The sequence below is a fragment of the Apis mellifera genome, linkage group LG2 (assembly GCF_003254395.2).
Source record: "Apis mellifera strain DH4 linkage group LG2, Amel_HAv3.1, whole genome shotgun sequence".
Lineage (NCBI taxonomy): Eukaryota > Metazoa > Arthropoda > Insecta > Hymenoptera > Apidae > Apis > Apis mellifera.
Window position 1 is genome coordinate 1060034 of NC_037639.1, and position 16103 is coordinate 1076136.

The 16103-nt window shown below is 15.9% G+C and overlaps 1 protein-coding gene across 1 annotated transcript; it reads left to right on the forward strand.

Moving 5' to 3' along the window:
* The first annotated feature begins 9765 nt into the window (after nt 1-9765).
* On the forward strand, nt 9766-15581 carry LOC107965760 (odorant receptor 4-like). Its single transcript, XM_026439143.1, has 6 exons — nt 9766-10050; nt 12342-12684; nt 14526-14756; nt 14910-15023; nt 15137-15292; nt 15481-15581. Exons 1-6 carry the CDS (start codon nt 9794-9796, stop codon nt 15529-15531), a joined length of 1152 nt encoding a protein of 383 aa, XP_026294928.1. The 5' UTR covers nt 9766-9793; the 3' UTR covers nt 15532-15581.
* The last annotated feature ends 522 nt before the right edge of the window (nt 15582-16103 follow it).

The following is a 16103-nucleotide window of genomic DNA, read 5'->3' on the forward strand; positions in this document are numbered from 1 at the left end:
AAGCAAATAATAGTGATTTAACAGAAATAAATTCATTTTATTTTTGTTTTCTATTTAATGGAAATTTCAATGCAAATTGCATGTAATAAATAAGCATTAACCAACATATTTTTATTTTAACTTTTGTGTTTAAAGATATCCCACGAATATATATAATAATATATTAAATATATTATTTATTATATAATATTAAAATAGTAGCTTCAAGATGAAGTAATAAAATTTAAATACTTATAAATAAGAATTCTGATGTTTTTTAAAGAGTTATAAAATATAAAAATGTAAATGGATTTTTATAAAGTTTCAAATTTATAAAATATAATAAAAATATATTATCAATTATGATCATATCATTATATGTTATATTCTATAAAACAAAATTATTTACATCTTTATTAATAATACTTTTATTATTAAACATTATACAACTTTTATTATTAAATATTATATAACATCAAATAATATACAGATATGATTAATATATTCATGGAAACATTTTGAAAGATTGATATCAAAGATCAAAAGAAACTATAAGCTAAATACAAAAATTAAATAGAAAAATATTGATTGAGATTTATATATTAAATTGAAATTTGTATTAGATGAAACGAAGCATGAAACAATTTTATTTTGTATCAAATTTCGTGTCATTTTTCCATAATTAAAATCTTATATTTGTATAAAATATACAAATTTTTATTTTATTTATGCTTATTTATTTATTTGAATCAATTTTATTATCTACATTATAATTAATTCTTATTTATTTAATTATATTATTTTATATCAACTCATTACACATTTATTATTTTTTAATAAATATAAAAAAAATATATATTTATATATATTTTATATAAATTATATATATTTAATTATATATAAATTATATATATTTATATGTATTTATATATATTATATATATTAATGTAATTTTTTAAATATAAACAAATTTCTTAAATCAAAATTTTCAATATTTTTTTTTAAAAATTCATAATATATATTTTTATCTAATGTTTATAAAATAATAATTTTTATATTTCAAATTAATTTATATTTTAAATATATATATAATTATAATGATTTTAAAAAATATTCTGCAAAATATAATAACTAAATATAAAAAATAATTAATTAATTAAAAAAAAAATTTCTCAATATTTATATTATATTTATATTATATATTTATATTATTCTCAATATTATATATTTTATATATTTTACATTATATGTTCAAAAAAATCTTTATCAATTTAGAGAAACTAGTCTAGATAGATATTGTTTTGACTGATTTTTAATGTCATTATTAATAATTAATATACAGCTTTACAATGTTAATGTATATAACTTCATAATGTTCTAGTTTTTTCAGAAAAAAATAGCCTTAATAACAATACTGCAAATGTAATGTAATTTTGATTAATTTTCATTAATTATTTTCATTACTTGTATATTTTCATTTTTGATATATAGAAGATGAAGAGAAATATAATAAATAATTATATTTTATAAATATATTTAAAAATAATTATATTAAAAATTATTTAAATCTTACTTTTATGAAATGGTATCTTTGAGATTTGAATAAAATATATATAAATATATATAATATATAAAATATATATCTTTGATATTGAATAAAATATAAAAAAATCAATTTGTTTGACTATAAAAAGTTGAAGATATTTTGAATATATGTATAAATATATATGATTGTAATATAATTATTTTATTACAATTATAAATACAAAAGATCTTTGCTATAGTATATATTTAATATAATTATGATAATAAGTTTTATCTGTATCTTTTCTGCTTATTATTATTTATATAATAATAGGTAATTTCATTTGATTGATAAGAATATTGAAAAGTGTTTACAGTATACAATAGATATTCGATTATGCAACTTTCATAGAAAAGTATAGCAGAAAGTTAATACAGAAAAAATTTTATTTAAAATCGTGATACTATTCAAGAAACTATTTAAAAAAAAATTAATATATATATAAATCGATATATCAATATATGAATACGAGGAATATTAATAAATCTACGTTGAAGTTAGATCCAAAATTCATAGGAATTTTTAAGTAATGAAATATCTCAATCCAATTTGATTTCAAAAAAAAAATTTGATTTGTGGATTTTCACATACTTTTAATTATTATGATTACATATTACATTATCATAATTATTAAATTCGTAACTTATTTTTTTAATGAAAATTGAAGATTTTATTGATAACTTCGAAAACAATAATAATTATATATATTTGATATTTGGCCAGATTTTTCGTATCCAATATTGAAAAATAGTATATGGATCATAATAATGTTAACGTTTCTAATAATTTAATATTGATATCGTATTTCTCATATTAAATCAAATTTAATTGAGTTATTAGATGGATTGAGCAATATATTATCGAATTCATTTTTCTTAAATTGATTGTTATTTAGTTTCATAAGTAGTAATTAATAAGACATGTATATATATGTATATTATTTAATATAATTTTTTTTTATCAATGTAGGTACTGTACTGACTAATGTGAATTTTCATTTCTTGTATCAAATATCAATATTTTTTTTAAAATAATAAATAAATGTATCATTTTACATTATGTTAATATAATAAAAAAATGAAAATTAACATTGATCACTATTGGATAATAAGATAATAGATTAAAATTAGAACAACTTTTAACCAAAATTTTCTATAAATGAGTTGAAGCAATAGAAAACAATGTAAGTATAATATATATGTAATAAAAAATTAAAATAATAAAAAATGATTTCTTGGAATGGAAAAAGATATGAATGAAAAAAGTTATAAGTATTAATATAAAGATATGATTAGATAATAAAATTTGAGATATTATGATTTTTTCATTTTATAATTACTTTTAATTAATTTCTTTTCTTTTTTAATTATAAAAATGCATATTATTCTTAAAAAACAATATGATATCTTGTTTTTTTTTCTTCAAAGTTAAATTTTCTTTATATTATATTATATAAGCAATTGAATTTCATGTTAGATGAAATGAGACAAGAATATGTGTGAGACAGAAGTATAATGAAAATAGAATAGTTTCATTCTATTTTTATCTTATTTTGTATAATGTCAATTTCAATTATTGCTTATAATATAATAAATAAATCTTAACTAATATTTTGTATTCTTGTAATCTTACCAATATTTGTATTTGTTTTGGATTCTAGAATTGACTCTTTAAATTTTTCATGAATATAATTCGAATTAATATTCTATAAAATTAAAATTTCTTATATTAGGTCATAATTTTGTGACAAAAATTTCAGAAATTATAGAAAAGAAAAAAAATTTTATAAAATAATGATATTAGATATTAAAAGATTTATTTAAATCTTCTAAAACTTCAAATTTTTATATGTCTACTAAAATAAAAAAAAGATTTTTTTGATTTTGATGTTTTAGTTGATAATTTAAATATAAAAAATATAAATATAAATATTTTTATTTTTATTAATATATTTTTTTTATAATTTTAATCTATCATTTTTAAACAATATTATAATAATAATATAAAAACTTCGAATTTATAAACTCAAAATATATAATTTTTAAAATTAGTTATTAAAAATTAATAACTATTAATAAATTAATAATATAATATTAAAAATTTTAAAAATATTAAAAATTGCAAAAAAGAAAAAATCAATGAAAAAAAAAAATTTAATAGCAATATGTTCATTTTTAAATGAAAAATATATAGAATATATGTAGAAACTTTTATTTCTATTAGATTAATAACATAGAACTTAAAGAAAATTCTGAATATATATATATATATATATATATATATATATATATATATATATATATATATTGAAAGTATAATGTTTAAATAAATAAATTTAACTATTCGAATATATTTTTTATTACTATTTTTTTTCTAAAACTGTAAAGATGATGAACACTGAAAATAGCTTTCATTTTACATTTCAAATGATAAATGAATATATGCTGAATGAATAGATGCTTATTATGCTTACGTGATTTTCATTTTAATTCTTCAAATAAATATTTAATATAGTTATTAATAATTATAATTTATAATATATTAATAATAATTTATAATATTATTAATAATAATAATTTAATATAATAATTTAATATTAATTAATAATTATAATTTATAATATATTAATAATAATTTATAATATTATTAATAATATAATATAATAATTTAATATAATAATTTAATGTTAATTTAAAATATTATTATATAATTATATAATTATATATTATTATATATTATATTATATAATTTATATTAATTTAAAATATTATTTTGAAACAGAATGTTTCATGAAATTATGATGACCATTAATTATTATTACGCGAGTTTTTTGGCACATATAGTGCCATATATATAACTGCTTTAGGAAAATTTCAGGAAGATTAAGTTATATCGAATTTTAAAAAAAGAAATTTTTTAATCAAAATGAAATTCCCATTTGAAGTCATAATTTTTCCATTTTATAAAATTTGTATATCTTTTTTTGGAAACATTTATCAATGTAAGATTGTTTATTATATATTTTATTAAATATTTATTTAATATTATATCGATTATTTTTTATTTACATGTTTATAATCTGTTTCAAGTATGTTTTCATTTTTCATGTAATTAAGATATATTAAAATTTTTAGATGTTAAAAGCTTTTACTTCTCTATATATCTGTTTTCTATGCAATGAATTTTTAAAAAATTCTGTTAGAAGCTATGAATATAAATATGAAATATGAAAAATTTTAATGAAAATAAAATATATAATGATAAAAATTATTACATTTAATTTATAGATTAATTTATAGATATTAATTTATAGATATGTGAAAATAGAAAGACTTGAATATTGGCAAAGTTTAATCTTCCTTGTTTCAGTATTCTAATTTTTTATTAGAAAAATACAAGATATTTATAAAAGTATAGAAGATATCTTTGAAAGATTGATTTTAGATATCAAAATAAATATAAAACTTAATAAGAATATCGACAATTTTTCAAATGAATGATTTAATTTTATTAGATTATATAGAATGATTCAATAATTTTATTCGTCTTGAATATTTTCATTATTTGTAACAATATGAAAAAATTTTATGTACGATTTTGTTTAAGGAAAGACATATAATTAAATATTTTTTATGTAAATATTGCAATTTTTTTATGAATATGAATAACCGGCTTTGAGACCAATTCAAGAAGCTATTATCAAGATCAAATTTATTCATAAAATGATTTTTTTTATCTTAGAAGAGATATTCGAAATATTAGTATTTGTGACGATGCAAGTTATTTTGAATTATTGAATCATACGCATATTTTACTATCTCTAAGTTATTATTCCAGCACATATTATACTAATTTGTTAAATCATTAAATAATCGATAAACAATATTGTTGCATATAACATAATATTAATACATTATGTCAGAAAAATAAGAAGTTTAAATGAGTTTTATTTAAATCTATGGAGAAATCGAGAAGGATAGTTTGTGGCTAAGTTGATTTTTTTTTATTTAATACCATTAGATTTCTTTTTGTGAAAAAATCTCAAAAAATATAAATTACACAGAAAAAAGTGAATTGCAACATCTGTTGGAATAAACTTAAAGACAATAAAATATGCATGTGATTCAATAATTCAAAAATTATATTATACAATAATTTTGAATCGTCATAAATTGTCAATATTTTGAATATTTAAAATCATTTTATAGAAATTTAAAGAAAATTATTTTATTAAGCTCTTTGAATATGGTTGGTTAAAGCCAGTTAATTTTGTTTTATTTTCATTCATTGATAATTATTAATAACTAAAAAGCAAAACAAAAAATGCAATTATTCTTATTCTTGATTTTTGTCTTATTTCATTTTAAAGAATCAAATCTTTTTTTTTAATATCTGCAATTGTACAGTTTTTATGTATTTATAAAATGAAAAAATGGAAGTTTGCAGACAAGAAAGATTAACTGTTTTGTCCGTTGATCGAAAAATGACTATGTATTAACTTGAATGATTTATATTTATTAAATGATACTGGGAAAAATTGCACATGCATGATTGTTCTTGGCGAGTATGTATTTAGGATTTCGTATAAAAAAGTCTTTATGATTATTTCCAAATTTTATAATTTCTAACAATCATAGTTTGGATAGTTACTTATAAAATTTATTTACTATTTAAATTTTTTTCTTTTAATTTTTTTTCTTTTAATTTTATTGTATTTACAATTTATAAAATATCATTTTTTGATTTTTTATTGATTTATCTAATTAATAAAAAAACAATAATTTAATAATATAACACTGATAACAGATACATGTTTGGATTTTCTTGTTAATTAAAGGAATTATTTAATTTGTAATTAATGTATATTATATTGATTATATTATAATCATGAAATTGAAAATATTTGATTTTTTAATATGTATTCTTCAAATAAAGAATGGTATTATAAATTCTTCAATTTAATTTTAATGAAATTTCAAAACCAATTCTTTATAACTGTTAAAGGTGAATGAATAAATAGACTAATGGAACTTATATATAATAGTTTAAACCAAATTTATATTTTTTCATTTTGAATGCTTTCTCATCTTTTCATTGCGGATGATTGATTCATAATAAATATCAAAGATAAAAGCTGGAATATTTATACTTATGCAATAACTAAATTTAATAATAATAATACATATAATAATAATAATAATAATAATACTTAATTCATTAGTTTCAAAATGTCAGCTAATGAAATATGAATGTTAGAATTGAGTTAAGGTAAATTTAGATTTTTCATTTTGAAGATATAAAAAATATGTACAAAACTTAAACAGTTATTTATTCGTTATTTCGAAAAAGTTTAGATCTGTCATTATTGCTGCATTATAAATGAATCTATTTTATTCATAAAAAAAAAAACTGGTAAAAACTGGTTCTACTTTGTTCACTAATTATTTTCAATATTTATTTTGGATGAAATTAGATGAAAAAAAATCTTTGTATTTTTCGCTATGAATGAATAATCCAAAATGTATCTAATTCTAAATCTAATTCTAAAAGTGAAAAATTTAAATTCATCTTTATAACAGAGAAAAAGATGATCAGATTTAATTCAAATAATTGATTTATATCTGCATAAAAAAATTTTTAATAGATTTTTGATTAATTTTTATTAATTTAATTGATATAATATTGAAATAAATTTGTATATGCGCGTGAAATTAAAATTTTTATAGAAATAATTATAATTAAAAAAAAATTATAAGAAAAATTAAGAAATTATAACAATTCTCTAGAAAATATTTATATTATGCTGCTCTATACATATTAAAATTCTTAATTTTAAAGAGCTAAGAATATTTTCTTCGATGAAAGTTTAATTCTAATAACTAGTAATAATAAAGTTAATATTTAATATTAAAATTAAATTAATTTATTTGTACTATGTTTTTGTATATTCAAATCTTCTTAAATTAAAATAAATGAATTATTAAGAACAGTATATTATTGCATTTAAATTTTATAATATTATAATTTTATAATATTTTCAGCTGTTAGTACGATATTATTTTGTAATAAAATTATATTATTTTTTTATTTTTATTATTTCAATATTATGTGTTAGATATTATATTATGAAAAATCTTTGATAGAAATATTTTATCATTTTAATTAGATTAATAAATTAGATTAATTGTTAGAATTATTAAAAATATCTGTATACTAATGTTTTATTTTATGTATTATTTTTTTTACTTCAATTATTTAAGAAATGTAAATAAATTAATATTAAAAAATTAAAATTAAATAATTTTTATATAAATCTATATTATATATATAAATCTTTATATTTTATTTTTTTATTTGCAAATATTTTAAAAAATTAATATGAAATAATTTATCTTTTATAAATCTTCAATATTTAAATGATAATAGAATATGAATTTATTTCAATGTAATAGATAATTTTGTGACATATAAAATTTGTTAAAAAAGTAAGTGTTAAATATATTTTACAGTGAAATAAATGTATTGAATCATAATGAAAATATATTTATAATTTTATTTCTTTTTTTTCAAGAAAATAAGTATATGTTTGTCTTTACTTCTATCTATTTTCACTGGGAAATCTGTCTGCATTTTTAATATAAATAGTTCGTAATAGTTTGGAGAAATCAATGTAAAGGAAACTCTCCTGTATTCTTTGCACTTTTCTTTTTGTTCATTCAGTAATCGCTGATATTAGTAGTACATTGAGTATTAGTTTCTTTATAATACAGTAGAGATAATTACATTCGATCAATAAACATTTCTAAAGATTGTTTTAGTTGTTGTACATGTTTTTAAAAGTTTTATCTTTATCTCCAGTATGCTAGTTTTCAGTATGCAGTGATCGCTCGACTGTGATTTGCTACAATATTCTGGAGGATATTTTGATATATCGGTAATTATATATATTTTTTCTTATATTATAAACTTTGAAAAATGAATATTTCTTATTCATTTTACGTATGATAACTTAGTAATAATATAATATAATTTTTTAAATAAAATTTAAATTTCTTTTTTTAAATATTTACATTTATTTTTAAATATATATATTAAATTTTTTAATAAAAAAAACTGTATACATAAAAAATTATTTTTTATTTTGAATATATTTTTAAAAGACTATATTTTTTTTGCTTTGTAGGATAATGTTATAAGAAATTTTAAGAAAATTTCCTAGTATAATAAGAAAATTATTATTATTATTTCAATTCTATTTATTTATTTTGATTAATCGAGATAAAAATATTAATTATTTATTTTATAATTTTTATTTAAAAAGGAAAATGAATTTATTATTTATTATTTGTAAGAGTTTCAAGTTTGAAAATCATTGTATATTTTCAATTTTTATTAATAGCAGTAATAGAAATTTTAATGAAATAGATAAATAAAAAAAATTATAATAAATTTCTATATATTTTAATTTCTACAATAAAATATTGATTCTCATATATTACTAGTAATAAAATTTATATTATTTAGATTATTTACATTTGTTAATTAAAATTTAACAATTTACAAAATTTTAATGATTTTTCAAATCATTTAGAAGATTCTACGTTTTTTTTTTGATTATTATATTTTTGATTATTTTTGATTATTTATATTTTTATTATTATGTCATACTTAAATTGTATAATAATTATCATTTTTATACTTTATTATTTGATTTTAAAAAATTTAATGAATTATTAATCTAATAACAAATCTAATGAAAATTATTCACAATTTCATCAGATTAAAATTTAAAAATATACAAATCAATTAAAAAAGTAAATATTATTTATTATAAACAAATGTTCAATACATGTATAAATATATGTATAAAACAAATATTTCTGTTTTATTTATATATTATTTGATACAATTTCTATTCTTTATAATTTAATTTTAATAAAAAAATTTTATTTATTATATTATGTTTAATATATTATATTTAATATATTATAATTATAATTTAATATATTTGATATATTATGTATATATATTATATATTATATTTATATATAAATTTATATTTTATATTTTACTTATAATTTATTATATGTTTTTTAATTGACTTAATTTTTTTATATTTTTTATTACATTTTTATTACATGTAATTAATTTAATTATTAAATTAATAATCTTAATAATCTTTATTCAAATTCATAATATAGATAATATTTATATTCTAACGAAATATTAATGGCGATAAAAAGTATTATTAATCGTCCAGTTGAAATAAGTCTTCGTTTGATTGGTGCCTGGCCAAATTCTTCATGTCAAATTTTAAAATATATCATGTGGACAATTGTGATGTCAATATTTTTGATATTTCAATACTCATACTGCATCATCCATATTAAAACGGCCACTTTAATAGATATATTGGATTGCTTAAGCATTACTTGTTCAAATACTCTTCTCCTTCTGAAATTTATTATCATTTGGTTCCATAAACGGTAAGATACATTTTAATTAGTTACTTAGTCTTTTTATTATTAAATAATTGTGAAAGTTCTTATGATTTTGACTTGTTCAAATTTATGAAATGTAAATTTATTAAAATTGAATATCCTTTTTTTTTTAAACAAATAATGTTAAATAAATATATTTTTCAATATGTTATAAAAATTACATTGTACATTCATTCTGTATGAAATATGTATCCCATTAATTGTCATTAAGTTTGTCACGTAATTATAATTAATTCTATAGAAATTTTTTAATTAAAAAGTTGCTTCATTTTCAGAAGCAAAACATAGCTTAAAATCTCTTTTAGAATAGAATAAATATATATTTATTTTAAATATTATTAATTAATTGATTTTGGAAACAATTCTATTATATTATTACTTAATTATATTATCAATCCTATTAATTATAATATTGTCCTAATAATTATAATAGTATTATTATTTATTTCGATTGTTATCTATAAATTATATAGAAATATTAAATTTTTTTTTTCTGTTTAATAAAGAATAATACTTATAAAATATTTTTAGAATGTTTATTATACAAATCAAAACAAATATAAAAATTCATATATTTAAAATAAAATCATCCATTGAAATTTATTTATTAAATTATATTTATATTATAATATTTATAATTATATATTATAAATATATATTTATTAATTAAGAGAAAATGAGATATTGTAAATCGAACATTCATTTTTTTGCAAATTTTAATAAATATGTTTATAATTTAATAAATAAATCTTATTTGACATTTGATATAAATTTTTATATTAATTTCTAGAAACAATCCATAAAAATGTTCCACGAATATTTTTTAACATTAATTTTTAAATATTATATAAATATATATAATATATTATATAAATATAATATAATATGTATTTATATAATATAATATTTATATATTAAAAATATATTATATTATATATACAAATATTTTAAATTTTTTTCGTGAGATTTTACGTTATATATATGTTTTCGTATTTCTTATATATTAAATTTTTATCAAAGATAAAATAAATAAAATGGAAATTATGAAGTCATTAATAATTATTAAAAAATTTACTTTACATAAAAATTTGATTTCGATGTACCTCTATTCTTTTTTGTGTGAGAAAATTAGTGAAAAGAAAAAAAATTAATAAGATATAACTTCAATATTCAGTTAATGCAATTTTTATAATATATGACATGTAAAATCTAGTATTATATATTATTGTATGAAAATTTATTGTGCAAAAAAGTATGATTTCATTTAAAGATTAATAGCTCTTTTCTTAAAAATTATCTCAAAATGTTATATGAATTAAATTTTATTTTAGAAATTATTTTTAATCGTAAAAGTTATAGAATGACCTGATAATAATAAATCTATATCATATCTATTATTTCTAAATTTATATAATTTATTTTATTTATTAGTAAATTTTGCTTAGTATCAAATTTTTAATATATAATAAAAATATTTTCTATTTATAATCTCTTAACATTATGTTTATTATTATAAGTATATACATGTAATAATTTTGTTTAATCATATTTAAATAATATAAAAGTATAAAAAAATATTTACTGACAAAAATTAAAAAACAAATTAATCATCTATAAATTTCTTTATATTTTTCTGAGATCAATAATTTGGACTTAAAAGTAATACAAAGAGACAACTGAGTCTATTAATAAACGTATGTAAATTTCTTTAATTTTTGTATTCTCATTAAAATATTAGATGATTCTTGATTTGATGATTGCAATTCTATTAATCAAACACAAAATTCTTAAATAAATTTGCATGTTTTTTTGCATTAATTTCATATTATAAAAAATAATATTTCAATTGATGTTTAATATAGTCTTACAAATATTCAATTGGATTTAAATCTAGAACTGACTTGTTCAATTAATTATATCCACATATTTTTATTTACAAAGAAATGTTTTAATTTAGAAAGATATTTTGAAATATTATTGAATAATCATTCTGTTGATATTTTTTTGTTAGGCAATGATAGATAAAAAGCAATATATGATTTTGTAAGATATTATATAAGTTTTTTTTTAATTTTAAAATCGGAAGTTATTGATTTCAAAGAATAAAAAATATAAAGAAATTGGTTTATCTTTTGTCAATAAATGTATATATTTTGAATAATGTATTTGTATACAATAAAGAAATGATTCAAGTTTATAATTCAATTCCATAGATAAATGTTTATAATTATATGCATATATGAAAACTATATGACTAGGAATATTATTTTACACAGAGTTCTTTTTGAAAGTTTGATCATAATTGCCGAAGACTGGGATAATTGTAAATTTGAATGGAATATGGAAATAATGATGCAGAAAGCTATTTTATCCTATCGCATTGCAAAGCTTATGCTTATAATATTTATATGCAGTATCTTTATGTATGCAGTGTCTACGTTTTTTGGTCCTGATATTGGAGCATCACATTCTGATCAGAAAAAATTTTTATTAAAGATGGAATTTCCTTTTGAAGCAACAGTTTCACCACTATATGAGATTATTATAACAATTCAACTTGTCATGCAATTTATGTTTGCCACAATGGCTGGAATGTTTATGACAATTATTGCAACTTTTGTGAGTATTTTGAATTTTTTCAACATTAGGAAATAATTGTACAATTTTAATCTTTTATTTCATCCAAATAAATATGCAAAATGATATCCGAAAATAATAAAGCAAAAATGGAATATTTGTTTCTAAATGCTCTAAATCCAAGTTAAACACAATATATTCATTTTAAGTATTAATTCATTTTATACATACATACATATAATATGTATATATATTATTATTTTTGTATTAGAAATATAAAGAAGTATTTTAAAAATTAAATATGATTATGTGATGATAAGTATTGATCTTGGGATAATCTTGAATTGTTCTTGAAAATTATATTTAAATTTTTAAATGAAATCCTATATTTTTTATTAGATATTTTTGTGGTCAATATTATCAAGACATTTTCAAAATACTATCTATGCATATATTTTTCTTAAATTTATTAAATTATTAATTTTAAAGTTTACATGCCGCCGCGTCAATATTATTTTTATTGAATTGGATATGAATGTAATATTAGTTACTGAAATTAGATTTTTTGTCTTGTAGATGATTTTTTTTCTATAGAAGTGCATAGAACAAATAGATTTTTATGTTTCAAAATACAATGGTATTATATTAAAGAATAACTAGTACATATAGAAAAATAATATTTAAAATTTTAAAATAGATGAAAAATAATTCCGCACATTATAAGGATGTTATTTTAATAATGGAGGATACGTTAAAAGATATAAATCTTTTTTTTTTCTTATTTTCTTTCTCTCATATACACAAAACTTTAAAATTATTAGAATTTTGTTAGAATTATTATTTAAATTTTAAGATCGAAATTAATTTTACAGTTTTTTTTTAACAGATATATAAAATCATTCTATAATAACATAATATTATAATATTATTATTATAATATTATAGTAAATATTATAATAATTATATTTTATTTTTCATACATTTTATATAAAATTTTTATAAAATTATATTATATAAAATTTATATAAAATTTGAGAACATTTATATAAAATTTGTGCATTGAATAAATATTAATATCATGCTGGCAGCATGTAGAAATTAAAATTCAAACTTTCAAAACTGAAGTTTTGAATTATAATTCAACAAAAGTTTAAAAAAAATACATGCGTAAATAATATATTTTAATAACGTATAATATAAAGGATATATGTTCAAAAATATATAGTAAAAAAAAACAGTTCCATTTAAAATTTAATTCTATGACTTTTATAGAATTATCAAAATTATCTCTAGATCAAATACGTATTATCACAATATATCAATATATTTGTTTGAAATATTTTCTTATATTTTTAATATTTATAATAATAATAGCGAATATACATACGTAAAATAGATATAAAATTCTACTTTCATAGTTTTTTTAATGGTTATAAAGAAAAAAATTTCTCCACAAGTTTATCATAAAATTTTATTGTAAAACGAATTAAAATAAATTTATATGTTATATATATTATATGAATTGAATTTGTGAAATTCAAAATGAAAATTTTTTTCTGTTCTCTATTTTATTTCTTAATATAAAAAGGTAAAAAAAAATTAACTTAAAAAATGCGAAAAAATATTATATAACAATTTAAATTCATTTTAAAAGATAAAACTTTTTAAATGAATTTAAACTATTATACAAACAAAATATTATATAACAGTTTAAATTCATTTAAAAAGTTTTATCTTTTAAAATGAATTTAAACTATTATATAATATTTTGTTTTGAAATTACAATAGTTCAAATATTGACAGTTTAATTTTGAGGATATGTGTATTATATAATAGTAATAATAATTTAAAACAAATTTAAAATTATATTTTATTATTTTTAGGTACTTCATATAGCTAGTCAACTCGATATAATCTGTGATAGATTATCAGAGATTTTAGACGAACATAAAGAACAAGAATTACGTATAAGAATCATAAAAAAGCTTATAGCAAAACATCAAAGAACTTTAAATTTATCTGAAAATATCGAAAATATATTCACATTTATCTCTTTATCACAGTTTTTTTTTAATATTTTAGTGATTTGTTTTGTGAATTTTATTCTTGTAACCGTAAGTAAACTTAATAATTATTACATTACATATCAAATATCCTTAAAATTTATATTTATTTATTTTATATCATATATTTTGTTTAATGTGTATAATCGATTATAGTAATTAATAATTTAATATATATAATATATTCAATTTTTAATATTTTAGTCAATAGGTACTGAACAAGCACCTACAGTAATATCAAAATGTTTTCCTTACTACATAGCTCTTAATTTTGAGGCACTTATACTTTGTTATACGGGTGAATATCTTAGTTCAAAAGTAAGATATTTATAATATATAAATATTACTGATGATAAAAACTTTTCAATGTTTTATATGATATAAATTTTGTCTATTTATTATTTTTTGGAATTTTATTTTCTTCTTTACAGAGTGAGAATATAAGTTGGATTGCGTATAATTCTAATTGGTATGAATTAAGTATTTATGAAATTCGTGTTCTTTTATTATTAATAATGCGTTCTCAAAAACCTCTAACTCTTACAATTGGGAAATATATGAAACTTTCTTTAGAAACATTTGCTAATGTAAGAATTTCGTTATGTTTTTTTTAAGAAATTAAAGCAAATTATAATTACTAACTAATATTTAAAGATAAAATATTTTTATTTTTTTAATTAATAAATACGAATATTTTTTTAAAAATAATTTTTAGAAAATCATTTATTATTTCATATGATATATATATTTTTATACAATATATTTTATTTTATAGATGTTGAAAATTTCTGCTTCATATGCTTCGGTATTATATGCATTGGAATAAAACATGATAAAAAGATTTAGAAAATTCAAAAACTCGAAATAGTTAGTTAATTAATTAGTTAATGTCCGAAATATTTTTCGGTTAGATATTTTCAAAATAATATAATTAAATCAAATTTTGATGAATAGATACAAACTAAACAGATATAAAGTAAATTTAATGAAAATGTTAAATATTAAAAAAAGAACTTACTAAAAAAATATTCAAAAAGGATTTAATTTAATTATTATTTTATAAATTATTTTTAAAAATTGTATAAAATAGAATAAATTAAAATTTAACTATTTTTTAAATTAATAAATATTTTAGAATATAACGCATATAATATGAAATATATTTTTTTAAACATAGTGCATATGAAATAAAAAAAATTTTTTTTTTAAATTAAATTTAATTAAATTTTTAAAAAAATATATAAAATTAATTAATGAATGAATTAATTAATAAAAAACATATTTAAATGACTTAACTTTCATGTAATGAACTATTTAAATATGTTTTTTTTATTTTTATTTATTAATTTTATTCATTTATTTAAAATTAAATGATTTAAATTGTAAAGTTTTAAAATT